This window comes from Prunus avium, chromosome 7 (assembly GCF_965620075.1).
Source record: "Prunus avium chromosome 7, drPruAviu1.hap1.1, whole genome shotgun sequence".
Taxonomy (NCBI): domain Eukaryota; kingdom Viridiplantae; phylum Streptophyta; class Magnoliopsida; order Rosales; family Rosaceae; genus Prunus; species Prunus avium.
Genome location: NC_142290.1, coordinates 20,249,107 through 20,268,074, shown reverse-complemented (window position 1 = coordinate 20,268,074; position 18,968 = coordinate 20,249,107). Strand labels below are relative to the sequence as shown.

Here is an 18,968-nt window from a genome sequence, read left to right as displayed (position 1 = left end):
TGAGAGGAGACATATGACGGAGAGGAGAAAGAGGAATAACCACATAGTGTTGAGCTGAGAAAATTTAACAGTGGAGAGACTATCGTGCTGATAACGTGTTATAAAATAAAATAATTAGAGTATGGAATTACCACTGAAAAATGATAGTGGAATTATATATTTTCTTGTGGCGTTTGCACAGATTGAATTTCCTCTCAAATAGAAACTCACTCAATAGTATTCAAATCTCACTCTCCTTTTCTTTCTTCTCTTCTGATGGTGTACATTACAAATGAACGAACCGGCTTATTTATAGGCGCTTCTGAAGTTTTCTCGTGAGTGTACAGTGCAAAGTTTCTGCCTCAATTTCAAACCATCACTTTCATCCGTGAGTGTACAGTGAAATTTTTGCCTCATTTTCAAACTTCATAATTGATTGTGGGCTCCACTTCCACTATTTATAACAAAATCTTATAAGTCATTACATTTTGCTTAAATACACTTTTTTATCCCTAAATAGTCTTTTAAAATCCCAATTGAATACACCCCTTATTGTTTTACCAAATTACCCTCGTCATCCACATCGTCTCCCTGCACACAAGAGCTCTTTCGTCCCCAATTGCCTACCTGCGACCGTGCCACACCCAGCAAACTACTAGAATCTCGTCTAATTGAGGTTAGCGGCTTTAATTCAATTCGAAAATCATTTCTTTCCTTTTCATGTTTGTGTTTTGAAAGTTTTAGAGCTTTTAACATGTTTCGTTTAGCGTTGTAGATTCAATGCAATGTTTGCTTTGCATGAGATGTCAAGACAAATGAGGATTGTGTGTAAGAACGGAGCAGTGTCAGGATTTGGTGGGTTTTTTAGGGCAGCTGGTAATGATGTTGAGGGCCTTGAGGCTTCATATTCGTCAATTCGTCGTTTAAGCTCCAATTGGAATCAAAGTTCCACAAAGGAGCCAATCAGTAATGTTCGTGTCTTATGGTTGTACCCATTTGATTAAATTGGGTTTTTGATTAAATTCTTTCTGATAATCTGTTAATTTGTATGATCCATCAGCTGTTGAAAAACATTCCAGAATTTGTGAAGATAGTGGAAGTTGGTCCAAGGGATGGACTTCAGAATGAGAAGCACATTGTTCCTACTGCTGTGAAGGTTAAATTGATTGAAATGCTGGTTGCTTCAGGATTGGATGTTGTTGAGGCTACAAGTTTTGTCTCACCCAAATGGGTTCCGCAGGTACTCGTTTTTTTGTGTCTATTTTGTTTATAAAATGGCATTGGGTCGCTATTCAGTTACTAATGTTCTTGTTGCATGCCTCTGAGGGTATATGTTGGAGAAAATATTACCAAGCAGTTAAGGAACCCAAGGATAATGGTGAGACATTCATTGAGCGAACTAAAATTTTACTGAGGATTGCATTTTGACCAGTTAGGAAAAAGGCCTCACTAGTCATTTTGGTTGAATTTGTGTTGTCGAAAGAGCTAGAATGCATTTAGAATTGTGTGGCAAAAATTATATCCTGGATAATTGAAGATGGTCACACTATAAAAACGTCAAGAGACTTAAGGACTAAGGACAGACTTGAAATATGCAGGGCGTATATGGATCATGGACTATTAAAGAATGTGCTTTGGAGTTGTTAGGTTAAGTAAAAGGAGTAATATAATATAAAGATGCCAATCTCTCTCTCCTACCTAACCAACACCCTCACACTCACCACAGCTCCCCTCCCCTCCCCTCCCCTCCCCTCTCACACACATTTAATATCAACTATGTCCTAAGCCATAATAAAGGAGAAGGGTTATAGAAGGTTGACAGTACATGTAAATATAAAATTATTAGTCTTCAATCCTTCTTGTGTTTATTGAAATAACAATTACACAGATAAGGCTGTTCAATGCTGATTGTGATATAAAATTATGGTTTCTTATCACAGATAAGGCTGTTCACCGATGTACTTTCTGTTTTTCTATATGTAAAATTGTGGTTTCTTTTAAAGAAAAATGCTGATTGTGATAAAGTTTCTCCTTGTAACTAGATCTTCAATGGTTGTGAACTGGTTATTAAACATGATCTCAATTTGATCTTTTTCTCTTTTACAAAATGTAGTTTTTATTAGAACAAATTTCTTATCTTACAAAACATCTGGTAGTTGTTTACAATCTTTGTTCATGCGCCTAATATTCACAGGTCAAATAATTTTCAAAACTAGAATTGACAAAGATGCTATTGCACCTTCATTCTTGAAAAGAAGAAGTTTCAAATATAATCAATTTTCTTTTCATTTGGCTTAAATCATCTTGTTGGTTCCTTCGCTATATCATTCTATCATTTTGATTGTATATGATGCATTGGTTATGGTGCCGTCTATGTGTGATCCATCACCTTAGTGTCAAGAAAAGTTTGTTAGCAACAACAATACCTTTATGTTTGATCTGGTGCATGTGTTTGGAAAGGAGCTGGAACATTTATGGATTTTAGCTTCCAATTTTTTAGTGTAAGACAATTTTCAGATACTTTGTTTTTGTGGCTTTTTCATGTCTGCCACTTCTCAGTAATTAATTCTTTGATTTCTAGCTCCCTCTATATTTTAGCTTTTCTTTCTTTTATTTTCCTTTCTTTTTTACACTGTTTGTATACTTCTGTTGTGCCTTTGTGAAACCTAATCAAATTTTCATCTGTATAAAAAAAGTTTAGAGCATCTTTAAAATCAGATTCTTATTGGATATGTTTTCTCATGCCTGTATTTTTTTTACATCAATTGCAGCTGGCAGATGCAAAAGATGTAATGAAGGCGATTCGGAATGTTGAAGGTGTTAGATTTCCAGTCTTAACTCCTAATCTTAAAGTAAGCACTTTGTTGGTGCGAAACAAAACATTATAAACTGATAATAAGAAGATGTGAGACTTATTCATATTGTGTAGAGCTTTCTTATAGGGATTTGAGGCGGCTGTTGCTGCTGGTGCAAAGGAAGTTGCCATCTTTGCCTCAGCTTCTGAGTCTTTTTCAAAATCAAATATAAATTGCAGTATTGAAGATAGTCTCATTCGTTACCATGATGTTGCTACTGCTGCTACAAAGCTTTCAATTCCTGTTCGTGGGTATATCTTCTAACTTCCCTTTTCTTTTGTGGGTATATCTTTTTAACTTCCCTTTTCTTTTGTGTGTGTGTGCATAGGGGGGAGGGGTGTTGTGTACTCCGACTAAAACTAATTACTTTCTTTCAGAATAGTATATTCCTTGAATCCTGTTAATATAAACAGATTGAAATAAGCATAGAAGTTTCTTTTTAACAGACTATTTGAAGAAGAGATTTGTAGTATTAAGGACTGGGCTCTTTGTTTTTTTTTTTTGCCCCCCTGGGACCACTTATTGGCCTTATTACTTATGATTCTGTAAAGTGGTAGAAGGTCATCAAGGATGATTTTTAATTCTATCCCCTTCAGTCATTGCTACCTTTTAAATTACAGCACTCAATTTTGTTTCTGGAATTATGACAATGATTTTAGACTGAGTACAAAAAAATTATGTTAATTTTCAATTCCAGCCTGACCCACAAATATTAAAATGCAAATTTTCATGATATTCTACACTTACTAACCTCCTTTCTTTTGTCTGTATTGTCTATAATATATTATTGGTGAATATTATGAATATTTCTGGGGACAAAACTTTTGAGTTTCAAATGCTTACATTTATAATTATTTATGGTCACTGCTTTTAAATCATGCAGGAGTAACGTTATATAGTTTAGAAGCAGTACGACAATGTAATACTCTGTAATCTTGTTAGGTACATATCATGTGTTGTGGGGTGTCCAGTGGAAGGAACAGTACTCCCATCACAAGTAGCATATGTGGCCAAAAAACTTTATGATATGGGTTGCTCTGACATTTCTCTCGGTGATACGATTGGTGTTGGTACTCCAGGTAATTCTAGTGAAGCCTTTGATCTTGTTCATTTAGTTGGTTGTTGATATAATTGTTTTGCATCTTGAATTTATCTTCCAAAACTTGTAGTTCCCATGTACCTTGCTAAACTGATTATTAGACAGTTATAGAGTGCACTTGGTCCTTTCTATACTGTACCTTACAATCAATTGGTTGGATTTAAACATGCAAGATGTTGCATCTATCGAACTCTAGGACTAACTCTCCCAACTAGAAAAGCAAACAAAAGCATCTGATGCACTTATAAAATAGCTTAGAATAGGCACAGCCTGGCAATTGATTGTGCCTTGAATTTAACGTCTATTCCAGCCCTATGTACCTTTAGCATCTCTTTATGACCTCCTAACTACTCTCTAAGTGCATTAACAAAATGGATATAACAAATAAGTAAATTAAACTGTATAAGCTTTCATGCTATGTGGGTTTTCTGGCCAACTGTCAGAGCTACTGTAAACTTTGTCATGGGTTTCTATGTATTTGCTTGTTAATTTTTTTTCCTCCAGGTACTGTCATTCCAATGCTTGAAGCTGTTACTGATGTGGTCCCCACTGACAAGCTTGCTGTCCATTATCATGACACTTATGGGCAAGCTCTTTCAAACATACTTGCATCACTCCAGGTAATTACACTTTGCATCTTGAATTTAGCATGAAAATTAAACCATATGTAGGCAGGTGTGGCAATTATTGATACGACTCAAATAGACAAAACTAAAGGGTTAGTGTTCTGCAATTGTGTTCGTGCTGAAATTTGACCAAATTAAAACTATCAATAAACAGTTTGTGTTTGTAAGGTTTTGGGAATTTATGAGTGGTTGTGTTCATCTGAAATGAGATTATATACTAGTTACAGGAATAACTATAAGAAAAGTTGTGAAGGCAATTATTATAATGAAGTGCACTAATCAAGAGACAAATAAGGAGGCTACCTAATACGCTAGTACTCCCCTCCCAACTCGGTAGTCAAGAGAGGACGAGTTTGGAGTGCAAAAGCACATAGTAGTGCTTGTGAAGCCCTTTAGTCAAGAAATTGATAGTCTGATATACACGCTGGACAGATTGACTGACATAGAGTACATGCTCACATTAATAAAGTGATAATCATGCTCAATGAAGTTAGTGCAAGCATGTATATAGGATTGAAAGTCAATCAGTAGTTCCTTTGCAATACTGCAGAATGCGCTTAATAGGGCCAAGATGTGGAGTTCGAGGTGCCCATAAGTTGAGCAACATCTTAAATAGTAAAGGCAATGAGTCAACTAGGTGACAGTACTCAATAGCATCTAAAAGTGGATCACGCTCTAGTGAGGAAAGCTGTTATCACTCAAAGGTATTCTGGATGTTTCTTTTCACTCAATCATAGAATTGCAACACAAGAAGTCAACAGTATACTTAGATTGGAGATGTAAAGGACAGAACTCAGGCAATGCACCTCTCGTCCCAGAAGATAATGAAGAGGGCCAAGATCATTTTATCAAAAACTGGAGGTAAATGAGGAGAGTAAACAGGGTGTCTCCACGTACATAGTGATCCTAATGTCATCAACAAACAAGAAGAGGACCATTTATTATGGATGTCAAAACACAAACATGGAGTTATCTGCTTGACTCTGAAAACACAGTAGATGATCAAGGAGCTAAACCATGGAAACCAGGCACAAGGAGCCAGTTTTGGCCCATAAATAGCCTTGTGAAGTTGGAAAACATGGTTGGGAGAGTCTAGGAATCTACAAACTGCAAAGGCTGAGTCATGAACATAGTCTAATGAAGCTATGCAATTCATATAACTAGTGGAGGATCATCCCAAATTGACTACCAAACTAATGACAGTATGGGTTGTGGTTGGCTTAGGATATAGAAATTTAAGCAGCCAAGGCATGATAAGGGATGATATACCTTGCCAGTTGTGTGAAACTACAATCATTTTATCCCCTCGTGAAGATGAGAACTATGGATGTTTTTTAAGACGGGAAGACGAGTGTGGGATGGAGATCAATAAGGGGAGACAAACTGGGGAGGAGATTCATAAGATGGACTTCAATTGAAATTGCTTCAACCAAGATTGAGGAAGGCACAACTTAACTGAGAAATGTAGAAGCTATCTGAGTAATATGGCGAAGCTTTAGTTCAGCAGTACCATTCTTATTCTAGTGTGTGACAACAGGAGTGATGGCAGTGAACCCCAATGACATTGCAAAATAATGTCACTCTAATCCCAATTACTTCAAAAAGATTTCAAAAAACAACCAAAGCAACCTTTAGGGAATGCAAGAAAGGTATTAAAATGTTTAGGAGCCTTGGATTTTCTAATCTTAGGATACCGCAAGTGAGTAAAATCATCAGTACATAGGAGATGTGTGGACCTTCTCAGTGCACATCCACGACAAAAGGATTTTGAAGTAAAAGCCTAGAAGACAACATTTTGTTGGACCCTAAATACAACATGACTTTATGAGACGAATGACCCAGCGTACCATGTCAAACTAATTTTGAATTAATAGGTATTGTTTAAACAGGTACCTAAAATGATGTTTGCATTAATTTGGTCAAGTGAATTATAATGAATAAAAGTGCTGAGTTGGGTAGTTAATCATCTAACCTCATTATGACTTGACTCACCTGCATGCTACATGTGTTGTGCCTTGTTGTTTGTTCAATAATCATGTTGTGTTGAGGTTAGCGAAAATTAAATACATTAGTAATTAGTGTTGTCTTCTTGTTGCCCAATTAGTTGAAATGTCGAATACTTGTGAAACAGACAAACACCATACGCCAGCCAACCTGACTCATCACCCTTATATGTGAGTGCTGTGAGTCTCTCTGGCATTTGGTAGAGCTAGATTATACTTGTGACACTCTCCTGACATTAATTGTGGAACTGTGGTGGGAGTTAGCTACTAAGTGATATTTAAAATTGTGTGCATGAAGTAGTTGGCTTCTCAAGAAAGAACATATGTTAGAATTGTCTTATATGGAATATAAAAGGAGAAAAGACAAAATTTAAAAAGATCTGAACTCTGAATACCATCCAGAAAAATATGATGTTCTGCTATACGAGGGGAAGAACCTTCATTTGCAAACTGAACATCTTACATTGTAAATAAGCTATAGCTGAAGCTTCAATTGTTTAGAGTTTGAGTTTGAGCAATGAAAAATCCCAAACTGATTCCCTTTTGTGTTAATGTGTGATTCTAACGACCATAATTTCAGATTTCCAACTATCTCATAATATTTTAAGGCAATAGAATTGCAATGACAATTTTTCATCTTTGCAGATGGGGATCAGCACAGTGGATTCATCAGTCTCAGGTCTTGGGGGTTGTCCATATGCCAAAGGGGCTTCTGGAAATGTTGCCACGGAGGATGTCGTGTACATGCTAAATGGACTTGGAGTGAAGACGAACGTAGATCTTAAAAGGCTCATGTTGGCTGGGGACTTTATCTGCAAGCACTTGGGGCGCTCATCTGGTTCGAAGACAGCAGTTGCCATGAGTAAAGTTACAGCTCATGCTTCTAAGCTATGAGGTACTTACCTCTCCATTCTGTAACATTATGTAGGACAGAGCTCCAATTCATAGGATATAACAAGCTGATTGAGCATAAGTGTTGGGGGGCAATGAAGTGCATATCTGAAATCAAGAGCCAAGAGGGGCAGTTACTTTGAGACATTTTCGTGATGTGAAATGTAAAAATCAAAGTACGCTGGCGAAATAATAAAGTGAATAAATTTGGAAAATCGAAGAGGACTAGATGAAGACCAAAGACTGACATGGGTAAAAGTGATTGAGAAGGATGTTGTATGCTGGTGATTTATGGAATATAATATTTTGAAAAGGATTGACAAGAAAGTCCTAGTCATTCCATTCGAGATTCATCTTGTTCTAACTCCACTCCTTTTTGTTCATCTTAATGGTCAATTTTGATCGGTCAGGGGTGGGCTAGTAGCTTTAGTTTGTAGTGTTAGCTCTGATGTACATATAGAAGGGCAGAACCCTCAAACAGTGAAACATTCAAAAACCTTGAAAATCCCCATGCTTAACAAAAATATTAGAACACTACAATCTCGTAGCCTCCTACCCTTAGATCGACATATATGGACTTTGATTTGGTGGCTTCTTTTTCCAACAAATCATATATTTTCATATTAAATAAATACTACAATAAATTCTCAATTTTTAGTCCCATATTAAATCCTCAATAAATAAATTCTCAATTTTTAGTTTCATATTACATATAAAAAAAGTATGAACATATTATATTTTTTTTTTCTAACATGAGTTTCTTTTTTTAATATGCCAACATGAGTTTCTTTTTTTAATAAAAGAAATTCAAGTTAAATGGGCCAAGCAAAGGCTCGACCCAAGCACGGCACAAGCGCAACTCGGATTAATGTGGATTTGGCTAGTACGGCATGACTCGATTAATTAAACCAGCCAGTTCAATCCAACCCAAATAACATAGTGGTACGAATTTAAATAGACCGGGCCACCCTTAACGTATAGGGATATTTTCGTCCACTAGAGCCAATTATATATATATAATTAAAGAAAAGTAGCTTTGAGATTCAATACTTTTCGATGACACATAAACTTACATTCCATTTTTTTTTAACGGCCAACACTATTTTGTAACAATTAAGGACAATTTACATTCTACGTGTCTATGTGAAAAGTTCAAGCACAACTTACAAGTTATTGTTGTTAGCACATTTTTTATAAAATAAAAAAAGTTTGCTTTCAATTTTTTTTTCCCTTTTTCAAGTTTAATATGTGGTGGAAAAGATGTTCCACTCAAGGCCTAGCAACGGCTTCTCCAACCAAATTGCTCGTAAATTTTAATATTGGATTACGAAATTTCCAAATTAATTAGCCTCATTTTTTCTGCTTTTTCGGTGTTGGAGTGAGAGGAGCAAAGCTTAGTTTGTGCTTCATGAGGTCCGACTCTATTCTTCATGTCTAATTTGTGGTTTTCAATATTTCAGCTTCGATTTCTTATTCTAAAATCGTGTTTCAATTGGTTAATTTTTTTATATATTTTTTTATTATTATTATAGAGTTTCCAAATTGTAGATTTTTAAAAATTTATATAATTTGAGCCCCATTTATAGGCTTATATGTGAAACTCCCCATATTTTAACCGTATGGATAAAAAATGAAATTGAGCCAAAGTGTAAACACTTAGTTAAATTTAAATTAATTTTAAAAAGTTTTAACCAGTAATTCTTGAACTGCTTATCCTACGAAAATCCAACAAAACCACTTCATTTTAAAAAGAAATATGAATTTTAAACCTTAATTCCAAACTAATTGCAAATGGGATTAGGATTACTCTATCACATTACATCTTACATAAATTTTTTTCCCTCTTTTTAAGTTTAATATGTGGTGGAAAGGATGTTCCACTCAAGGCCTAGCAACCACGTCTCCAACCAAATTGCTCGTAAAGTTTAATATTGGATTACGAAATTTCCAAATTGATTAGCCTAATTTTTTCTGCTTTTTCGGTGTTGGAGTGAGAGGAGCAAAGCTTAGTTTGTGCTTCATGGGGTCCGACTCTATTCTTCATCTCTAATCTGTGGTTTTCAATATTTCAACTTTGATTTCTTATTCTAAAATCGTGCTTTAATTATTTTTTTTATTTTTTTATTATAGAGTTTCCAGATTGTATATTTTTTAAAATTTATATAATTTGAGCCCCATTTATAGGCTTATATGTGAAACTCAACTCCCCATGTTTTAACTGTATGGATAAAAAATGAAATTGAGCCAAAGCATGAACACTTAGTTAAATTAAAATTAACTTTAAAAAGTTTTAACCAGTAATTCTTGAACTGCTTATCCTACAAAAATCCAACAAAACCACTTCGTTTTAAAAAGAAATATGAATTTTAAACCTTAATTCCAAATTAATGGCAAATGGGATTAGGATTACTCTATCACATTACATCTTACATAATTTTTTTTTCTTTTTGTCTATGAGTATGAAATTAATTCTTTTATCATTCAAGAAGGGAATTCGAACTTTACGAAAGAGGACGGGTTCACTGATTTGACTAATTGGCCTAACTCGTGTCTATGAGAAAATATAAACTTTGAATTTCATTAAATTTTGAAAAGCAAAATACGACTAAAATTTTAAGTATTTTCATAAGTCGGCACATGGTTGGCAAGGGAGAATAAAATCAAACCTACATGGGGCCTGCCCTATAATCATTATAGACAAAGAAATTAATATGACGGATGGTCTTGGACAAACTCGACCCGAGTCTACCTCCGTTATCATTAAAATTTCTGATAAGAATTAATTGTCAAATCACTCTAAATCTATGGCTGAAAATAATCTCATCACACCAATATTTGTCAGCACAATAAATAAAGAAAAAAACAAATTGAAAAATCGCAACCCTCTTTCATGGGACTTTACAGATTTGTACAATTCCTTTTTATTTTTATTTTTAAAAAGAGTGCTCTTCAATTTTTACCCAAAAAAGAAAACCCTTCAATTGATCGGGGTTTTTCTCAGTTTTTTCCGGTGAGGTTCTATTCGGATTTCCGGTTTGCCGGTTTGAATACCCACCCCTAATTCATGTGGCAATTTTGATAATAAAAAGTTATGAAAAAAAAAAACCAAGAAAAACAAACTCGATAAAAGCATGGAAATGACCGTCTAGCTAGTTCATGACACTCCTACCTTATGTACCATGCACTTATATTGATATTAAAAGAAATTTTTTTTAAAAAAAAAGTCCATAAATTATTGGTAAATTAAATGTTTTTAAGATCAAAATTGATATGTTCCTAATCCACAAGTAGACTTGGATAACCAAATGATTTCAAAGGATTATATGCAAAAGTCCATTGGAAAAAAAAAGATCCTATCTTTAACAACAAGAACAACAACTACATAGAATAACACTACCAACCAAGAGGTAAAGCAGAGTCAGCAGACCAAATATTCATAACACCAACAACCCCATTAATGGCATTAATGTTCATACATAATTTTACCTAAAAAAAAAAAAAAATTATTCCTATATAATTTTAAACAAATAGTTAAGTATAATTCCTCACAAAAAATCTCAAAGGTAAACCTTCATATACATCTGTAAGATCACTTGAAGAACATTTGCTTTGGACAGTTTTAGCACATTCTAGCTCATGCATAAAAAAAAATGCCACAAAAAAAAATATCCAAGATGAAGGAAAATATAAGAAGTAGAGAGAGAGAGAGATATAGAAAGAAAAATTTCAAGGATTGAAGGATGGAGAGAGAGAAAGCTGGGTTTCTCTGTAAGCTACAAATGAACTTATCTATTGTGCAGAGGATTTGGGCCAGTGTAGATGGTCCTCTTATCAGCACCAAAAATTTCATCATTTCCATCCTTTTCTGCACTTCTTTTAAACCCACCAACTTGAGGCTTAGCTGGGTTGATTTCAGAAGTTGTTGTTGGAGCAGCTTTGACTCTGTTTGACTTTTCATTTCCAGCTGCTAAGCTTGGAGTCTCCAGCTGAAGTAGAATCAGAACAAGCAAAGACAAGCAGGCCAGCTCTGTTTTCAGGCTCATCTGCTTTCTTCTCTTAACCAAATATTTCATGGCAAGGGCATGGAAATACTTGATGGCTCTCTTTGTCTGTCTTAGACAGTTGAAGGTTGATGGTTTCTGAGGCAGAGATGTATGGATTGAGATGACTGAGGATTTGTTTGGGAACTATTTGGTTTTGTTTTTGCTTGGAGGTGTTGGGATTTGAAGAAATATTGGAAAAAGTCAATGTGGGGGGCTGAGAGTCAAAATGCATAGGATTTAGAACCCAAAATAAAAAGAAAAATGCATAGGATTTGCTGCCTGGCTTCTATAAATATTATGGTGCAAGAGGCTCTCATTGGAAACTTCTTCGCCACTGATTTTTAGAGCCCAATTTGTACTGGGGAACGCTCAACACCTCTGAGAGAGAGAGAGAGAGAGAGAGAGAGAGAGGCTTCAAATATCAATTTCCTAAACTGAAAGCTGCAAAGGGGTCCTGCTCAAGCTTTTTATTGATCTTGGATAATGTGAGGTTAATCATTTTCTTGGGTTTTCCTTTCTTTGGATAAATAAAGGTTTTGCAATATGAAATTTTAACTTGTACCCAACTAGAAATAAAATACTATTTTGGGGGGGTTCCCTACGAGCAATGAGACAAATTTGTAATAAAGGGTAATAATTCGTATAGTTGAGATTAAAAATGTGTCATTTGCTTTATCTAAATGCTAACCAACTATCTCATTTCCAACTTCAATAGAAGAGAGTCGGCTTTGGCCAACTGATCTAACTCGCATCTGTATCTATATCATTTTAGTTTAGGTACTACCTGAAAATTTAACATTACAATTTACATAAGGGCTTTTCATAAATAGACTTGTTCTAACATAATATTTTATACAAAAGCCCTTAGAGAGCTTATTTGGAGAAAAAGAAAATCCTCAATTAGTCACTTGTCACTTTCTAATTGGTTCTTAGTGTGTTATAATTTTTTCAATTGAAAATTCAACATCGAGTTTTTCTAAAGTATTGGACTTGAAGGGTTTTATTTATTTATTTATAAAATTTCATGTTAGAATGGGCCTTTTTGTGAAACGCTATTTAGGTAACATTTCTTATGTCAGCAACGTCCTCCTCCAAACCAACTCAATCGCCATCTTCTGGCGAGATACCAGACAATGAACTCATCTGAATGGCCAACTTCGGCAATGTCACCCCACTGGCTACGTACTCATCAACAACCTCTTAAGACATCTCCTATTTGGAAAGGAAAACAAAACTATTATGTGACATTGACATTGGTGGAGATACAACCCTTATCAGTACTAAGTTAATACATCCTTAATCACTTAATGTAATCCCATGATCTGAATTGTTGATTTTTAAGTCCTCATTCAAGGATTGTTCCCACAAAATTCTCCAAAATTTGAAGTTGTGTAGTGATTTTGATTATAATGGTGAATGTTCATTATTTATCAAATTTTGTTCATCTGTTTATTTGATAAGAATTTAATTGCTAAGTGATTTTTCATTTCAGTGAAATTTTGCATGGATGAGCTTCGAATAAGGACCTAAAATTAAATGATTTGGATTATATAATTATATTATGAAGTAGAACCAAACAAGTGGCTCATGGTGTGTATTAACTTACTAACTAGTTAGCGCTTGAACATATTAGAATAATATTTATACTTGAAATGTATCTCAAATTTTTTCACAACGATTCATTTTAATTTGGTTCCTTGACGATTTGGACCAAAACACTTGTGGTCTTGAATTCTACAAAATGAAATCATACCATGTAGAGATACATACAAACCCTATATGGGCTTGTAGCAGTAAAATTTGAGGAAGTTGGGTCAAAAATGCACTTGTAGAAATTGATTATTATTAGCTCATCAATAAGTTGTTGATGAAGGATGATGATGAAGAACAGTGTTCATAATTATGTATTCTTATTGTTGCAATCTAATAATGGCGAGAAGGTGACACTCATCTTTTCTTTTAAATCCGTTTTTGGATCCATTGTATTAAAACATAATGTTTGTATTGCTTCTTGAAATAATTTAAATTTTATGTGTATAATTTGGAATATGAATGATAATGAATCGAAAGGAACTTGAATCGAAGTGAGCATGAATCATTTCAAGGCATACACATTCAAGTGTTTGCCAACTGTACTCTAGAATTCGAATGAAGACGAAGTTTATTCTTATTAAATTGTTTACTAAATTATCAATAATCGGCGTGAAAACCGATTTGTTAGTTACTAAAACAATTTACGAGAATTTCTTGAAAGTTTGGGTCACTGGAGCTGGAGTGGGACATAACTAGGGCAGACCCGAGTATGAGATTTAATGTTTATAGTTGTCACTTTCTTAGAGGAAATGATGATGTTTTTGGACACTTTATATTTTTAGAAGAAAAAGATAAAAAGTATGAAAGTCATGGATACTTGATTATTTTACCACCCACAGAAAGGTGGCCCAGAACTTTCATACCATACCCTGAGGTATATATAACTTTCTGCTTTTCAAAAGAACAATGTTCACCTTTTTTTTTAATCCCCAAAAACAATAACGCTCACCAAATACTTTTTTCTGTTTCACCACCGAAAATATTACAAGGTGGGAGAGAGAAAGGTAGATCTTTTTGTATCACGTTTACTATTTATAAAGTGAGACAAATTGGAGGCCTGAAAGAAAGTCAGACTCCTTCTGAAGGAAGTCGCAAGTTTATTAACAAAAAAAGAAAAAGAAAAAAGGCATTGTCTAAAATAATATTTTAGATATATAATTTGATTATTACCTCATTTATTTTTGGGTCGGAATCGAGTTTCATTAAATAGAAGGTCAAGGCCAAATTACATCAAAATGAACTCAAATAATTGAGTTCACACAAAATGCAATACAAACAGACATAGAACCGACTACAAATAAAATTAACAAAATACATAAAACATATATAAAGGCAAAGAGCCCGCATAATGGCAAAAAGCCCACAAAAGGCCTCATATTATTCACATATATTTGTTCAAACATAATGATTACTATTATTCACGGCATGCAAATAAAATATCCTACGAAAATTGAAAGGAATTACTGACCAAAAGAAAAAGAAAGGAACTAATTTGTAGGTTGAAGGGAGAAGGCATCCATTTGCCTTTATTATTTTACTCTCCCTGATTTAAATTTTTAATTAAAAGACTTTCATTGTAGCACATGCCATGGCTGAACTGACTTTGGCTGGGAAGTTGGAATGGGATGAGTAAAACAGGAGGGAGAAAGAGAGAGAGGTATGCAGAAACATTGTGTGAAGTTACTAGACGACCTAAAAGACAGTTAACATGGAAAACAATTTAAAGTCTTACCCGAATCAAACAGCGCACCAACTTGCATGTAAGCAAAATAGAGCATAACATTAATTCAGATTCAACTGCATTTTTTTTTTGCCAAAGTTAGGAAGAAAGAGGGGGAGTTTTTTCACACACTGACAAGGTGTCATGGGAATTCGAATATGAAACTACGGATTTACAAGTCAAGTTCTTTTTTCACTAGGCTAGACCTAGACCCGATTGACGATTGAACTGCTTTTCATTATTGCATTGTTATGTCTAATTATATATATAGTGTGGTTTTCTTTTCTTCATTTACATTTTCATTATATCAAAAATAATTCTTATTGGGACAGTATAATTATATCATGGTGGTTTCAGGTTTGGATTGTTTAAAGCAATGGAGGATCAAATCCTTTGATGGGCAATGTTGGTATGAGCTATATCACAGGAGGCAAGTGACATGATTAAGACAAAGAATTCTTTGCTCTGCAAGCAATTAGGGTTCTACTTTTATCATTTTGCCTTTTTCTCCCTTTGCTTTTTACAGTCAAAGGGCTCGGTCGTATCATCATTGGGACATAACTGCTACATGAAATTTTTCTAATCATGCCCATCCTTGTTAATGACTAATCATGTTTATAGAGCCCATCTGACTTCCTTTCCAAAAGATAAAAGATTAAAAAAAAATTAAAGTGCTGGCATAATTCTCATAATTTTTTTCTTCTCTAAGTTTGCAGGATTTATCGTACATATGTGTGTCATAATGGCGTTGAGAAGTTACAGTCTTAAAAACTTGGCTCGTGAGAGGACCAAGATTTGGTGTGAACCTGAATGTTGTCTATAATGTTATGATGTCAAAAGTTAATTCACAACTGGTTCTACAAGCATGCACATATCAGTCTGCTTTACGCAGCAGCTCAGCTGACACGTACATTCATCTTTATGTTTGAGGAGAGCAAAGTGTGTTGATGCCCAAAATATGTTCAATTTAGGGATGAATAAATTAATATACGATCAAGATCACACTGTAGACATGAAAATTTCATTGGTCAAAATTAGGAGTTTGACTAATCCAAGTGGATTGGAAAAGTCGTGGGTCCCACACAAATATACGTCGCATGTGACATGTCAAGACAAAAATAGACGTCAAAGATGACACATGTTAGCATCTAAGAGCTCTATTAATTAAATTAAATCATATGCAAAAAAGGAATAAATTATCCTTAATGGGCAATTTTTCCTAAATCATAAGTTAATTTCTTCAAATCAAGGATTTTGACTTAACTAAGAGTTGAATTAAATCAATTAGCTGAAATTAAATCAAATCAAAAATCAATCCCACAAATCAAGGGATTCATATTGAGGATTCCAAACCAAAATTTAATGTTTGGCCCATAAGTACTAGGCTCTCATCCAAGAGAAAGGATCTTCAGAAAAAGAGGCACACACGCACTTTGGAAAACCAGAATGCTTTCTGCCCAAAACAACACCTAAACTCTCAAGTTCTTCATCAAGCTTGTGGAGAATCACCAAGCATAACAAACACGTGCCGATTCCTTCACCGTCAAAGCCGAAGACTATCCACCACATGACACTACTTTTGTTTTTGTAAAAGAATATCCACAAAAATTGTAACCTATACACTTGATAAATCAATACAAATATTATTTTGTACATGTGTTCTTGTCTCATTTGTCGCAAGATATTCGTGTTTACACACACATATGACAAGACAAGGTTTTTACGTGATTCATTCTTAATTGGAATACGTTATGGAGTTTAATTTTGAGTACAAGCAATAGCTAAACTACATGAGGAGGTGAATTTCTGACATACACACTATCAGTGTCAATAATAACAAAAGCCACAATGTGCTGATGACTAAATATTCGAGAGGGCCTCTTGCTATAAGGGAAATAAGTGTCTGCAAAATCGATATATGCATCTGTGTCACATTTGAAACTTGAAATATTTCAGACGAAAATAAGGGTAAATTTTTAGTGCGTACAAAACCAAGAGTGGGTTCATGGATAATATCATGAGACTTAAGGGTCGTAATGTTAATATTGTAGGATTAACTAGTCTAGTTAGGTTTAAGGTGGTCAAATTAGCCATAATTGGGCAAGCTGTCTGATCATTATTCCACTTTCTTTTTGGTCATCTTCTTTCTAGTCTTCTAGATAAACAAATTCTGGTTTTCTGCCTGTGTGGGACACTAAATTTACTAATCATATCAAATGAAAAAGTTTTTTACCATGTTTCCATTGTTAATGTGCTTGCATCACTATGACAAAACACTCAAATCACACCGAAAATCAAATCTCTAATTAATATGGCATTCCATGGAAGAAAAGCTACACACTTTCTGAATTCTGATATGATCCACCCATATCACTCCCTCCCACCACAATTTATAAGGACATAGAGCTGAAGATCATCCAAGTTTTGTTGGCATCAAGGCTGTTTATGCAAATTTCATCTTGGGGAGAATATTTGCCGATGATCCTCTTTACACTTAATCCTCTTTTTTTTTTTCGATCCCTGCAAAATAGATTCGGTCAATGGAGCACACCTGAATGGTGTTGGCCAAAGGCTCTCCGATGCATAAGTCAGTTAAATGGTCTTAAGAAGATACAACTTTAACTGAAAGGATGAAGGGAGAGAGAGAGAGTGGCGTGAGATAGAGAGAGTTTTCTCTAGGGTTTTTCGAAGTACCCAATATGCGGTGTGATGCAATCTTTATATAGAGAATCATCCTTGGCTAGGGTTTGTAGAGATAATTCCCATATGGAAGGGAATTATCTTTTTCTTAAATGAGATGACATGATAATATCAAGGAGATTTGCTAGGAATCAAATCCTTGATTTAGGAAGATATTGCAATCTTAAATCAAGGATAATTGGTTAATTAATTTAATTAACACAATTATTCGACCTAAGGAATTTTCTTCTATTGACGTGTCACCTAGTGATCGGTGTGGGAAGAAATATTTCGGTGTCCAATCACAAGGCGCCACGTGGATAAGAAGAATATCTCTTAGGTCAATAATTGTGCTCTATTTAATTGGCCAATTATTTAGACCAAAAATAAAGATATCATCATCAATTAGGTTTGATTCTTATTAAAATCACTAATTGACTCAATCTCTCAATTTAAGGGAAACAATAATTCCCCTCCTTATAGGAATTATTCTTTGAAAAACCCTAGAAGGCTAGAGCACTATAAATACATGGCTACATCACACATATGAGGTAATCAGATTTCTACCCTTAAAACGCCCTCTCTCTCACACCACTTTCTTCTTCACGACTTCGGCCACCATCACACACGGCTCCGGCCACTCGACTCTCCTTGTGGGAGAAGACCTCCATCCTTTAAGTTATCTTAGTACCTTTTTCAAGAACATTTAACTAACTTAGGCATCAGAGGGTCTTTGGCCAACAATCCCTCGGGTGTGGTATATTTACTCTAGTCTTTTTCACAAGGATCGAGGAAGAGGAGAGAGAAGGAAGATCGAAGAGCGAGGAATCAACCCGCGAATATTCCCTGTGCGGAATTTTGCTCAAACATATTTGGTGCTTTCATTGAGAGGTTCGAGATATGCTCAATGTGATGCTCTCAAATCCAAATCAAGGGAAATCCTTTTTCCCCCTCATCAATCGATTTCGACATTGATCCAAAGTTCTCAAATCACCATGGTGAGAGGCCCCACCACAAGGAACACAACAAAAAACAACTACCGCGTGTCGACAAGAATTTCTCTAGGCACCCACCATGGCCATTTTTTTTTCTCTCTGTAAAAAAAAATTTCAGAGTTACTATTCGCGGCTAGTGCCAGGACCGGTGAGCGCCACAAAACCAGCCTAGCCACTGCCATCCTTGGGACAATGGCCTTTGCCCATCACCTGGTCGCACTAGCCATGCCATTGAACTCGTAGGCCTCAAAGCTGCAGTCGTCGAAGTGAAGCTCCATGACCTGACGCTAGAAGCTTGTGAAATCCCGTATTTTTAAATAAATATATATATATATATATATATTATATTTCAGGAAATTAAATATTTTGTTACATGTTTAGTTTATAACTTATATATATATTGTCTTGTGTACTAATAAATATTTATATCTTATTTTATTACATATATTATTCTATTAAGATAAATATCTTATTATATAGTCCTT

General features: G+C 34.8%; 1 protein-coding gene across 2 annotated transcripts; it reads left to right on the top strand.

The window, feature by feature from the left end:
* Positions 1-501: 501 nt before the first annotated feature.
* On the top strand, positions 502-7,780 carry LOC110751707 (hydroxymethylglutaryl-CoA lyase, mitochondrial-like). 2 transcript variants are annotated; one of them, XM_021952212.2, is made up of 8 exons: positions 502-655; positions 755-950; positions 1,040-1,219; positions 2,751-2,831; positions 2,922-3,085; positions 3,777-3,913; positions 4,438-4,553; positions 7,208-7,780. In XM_021952212.2, the coding sequence occupies exons 2-8, from the start codon at positions 765-767 to the stop codon at positions 7,454-7,456; spliced, it is 1,113 nt and encodes a 370-aa protein (XP_021807904.2). In that variant the 5' UTR covers positions 502-655; positions 755-764; the 3' UTR covers positions 7,457-7,780. The 2 variants fall into 2 exon arrangements, with proteins under 2 accessions (XP_021807904.2, XP_088100517.1); XM_088244391.1 differs by having other exon boundaries at positions 518-655; positions 747-950.
* Positions 7,781-18,968: the final 11,188 nt, after the last annotated feature.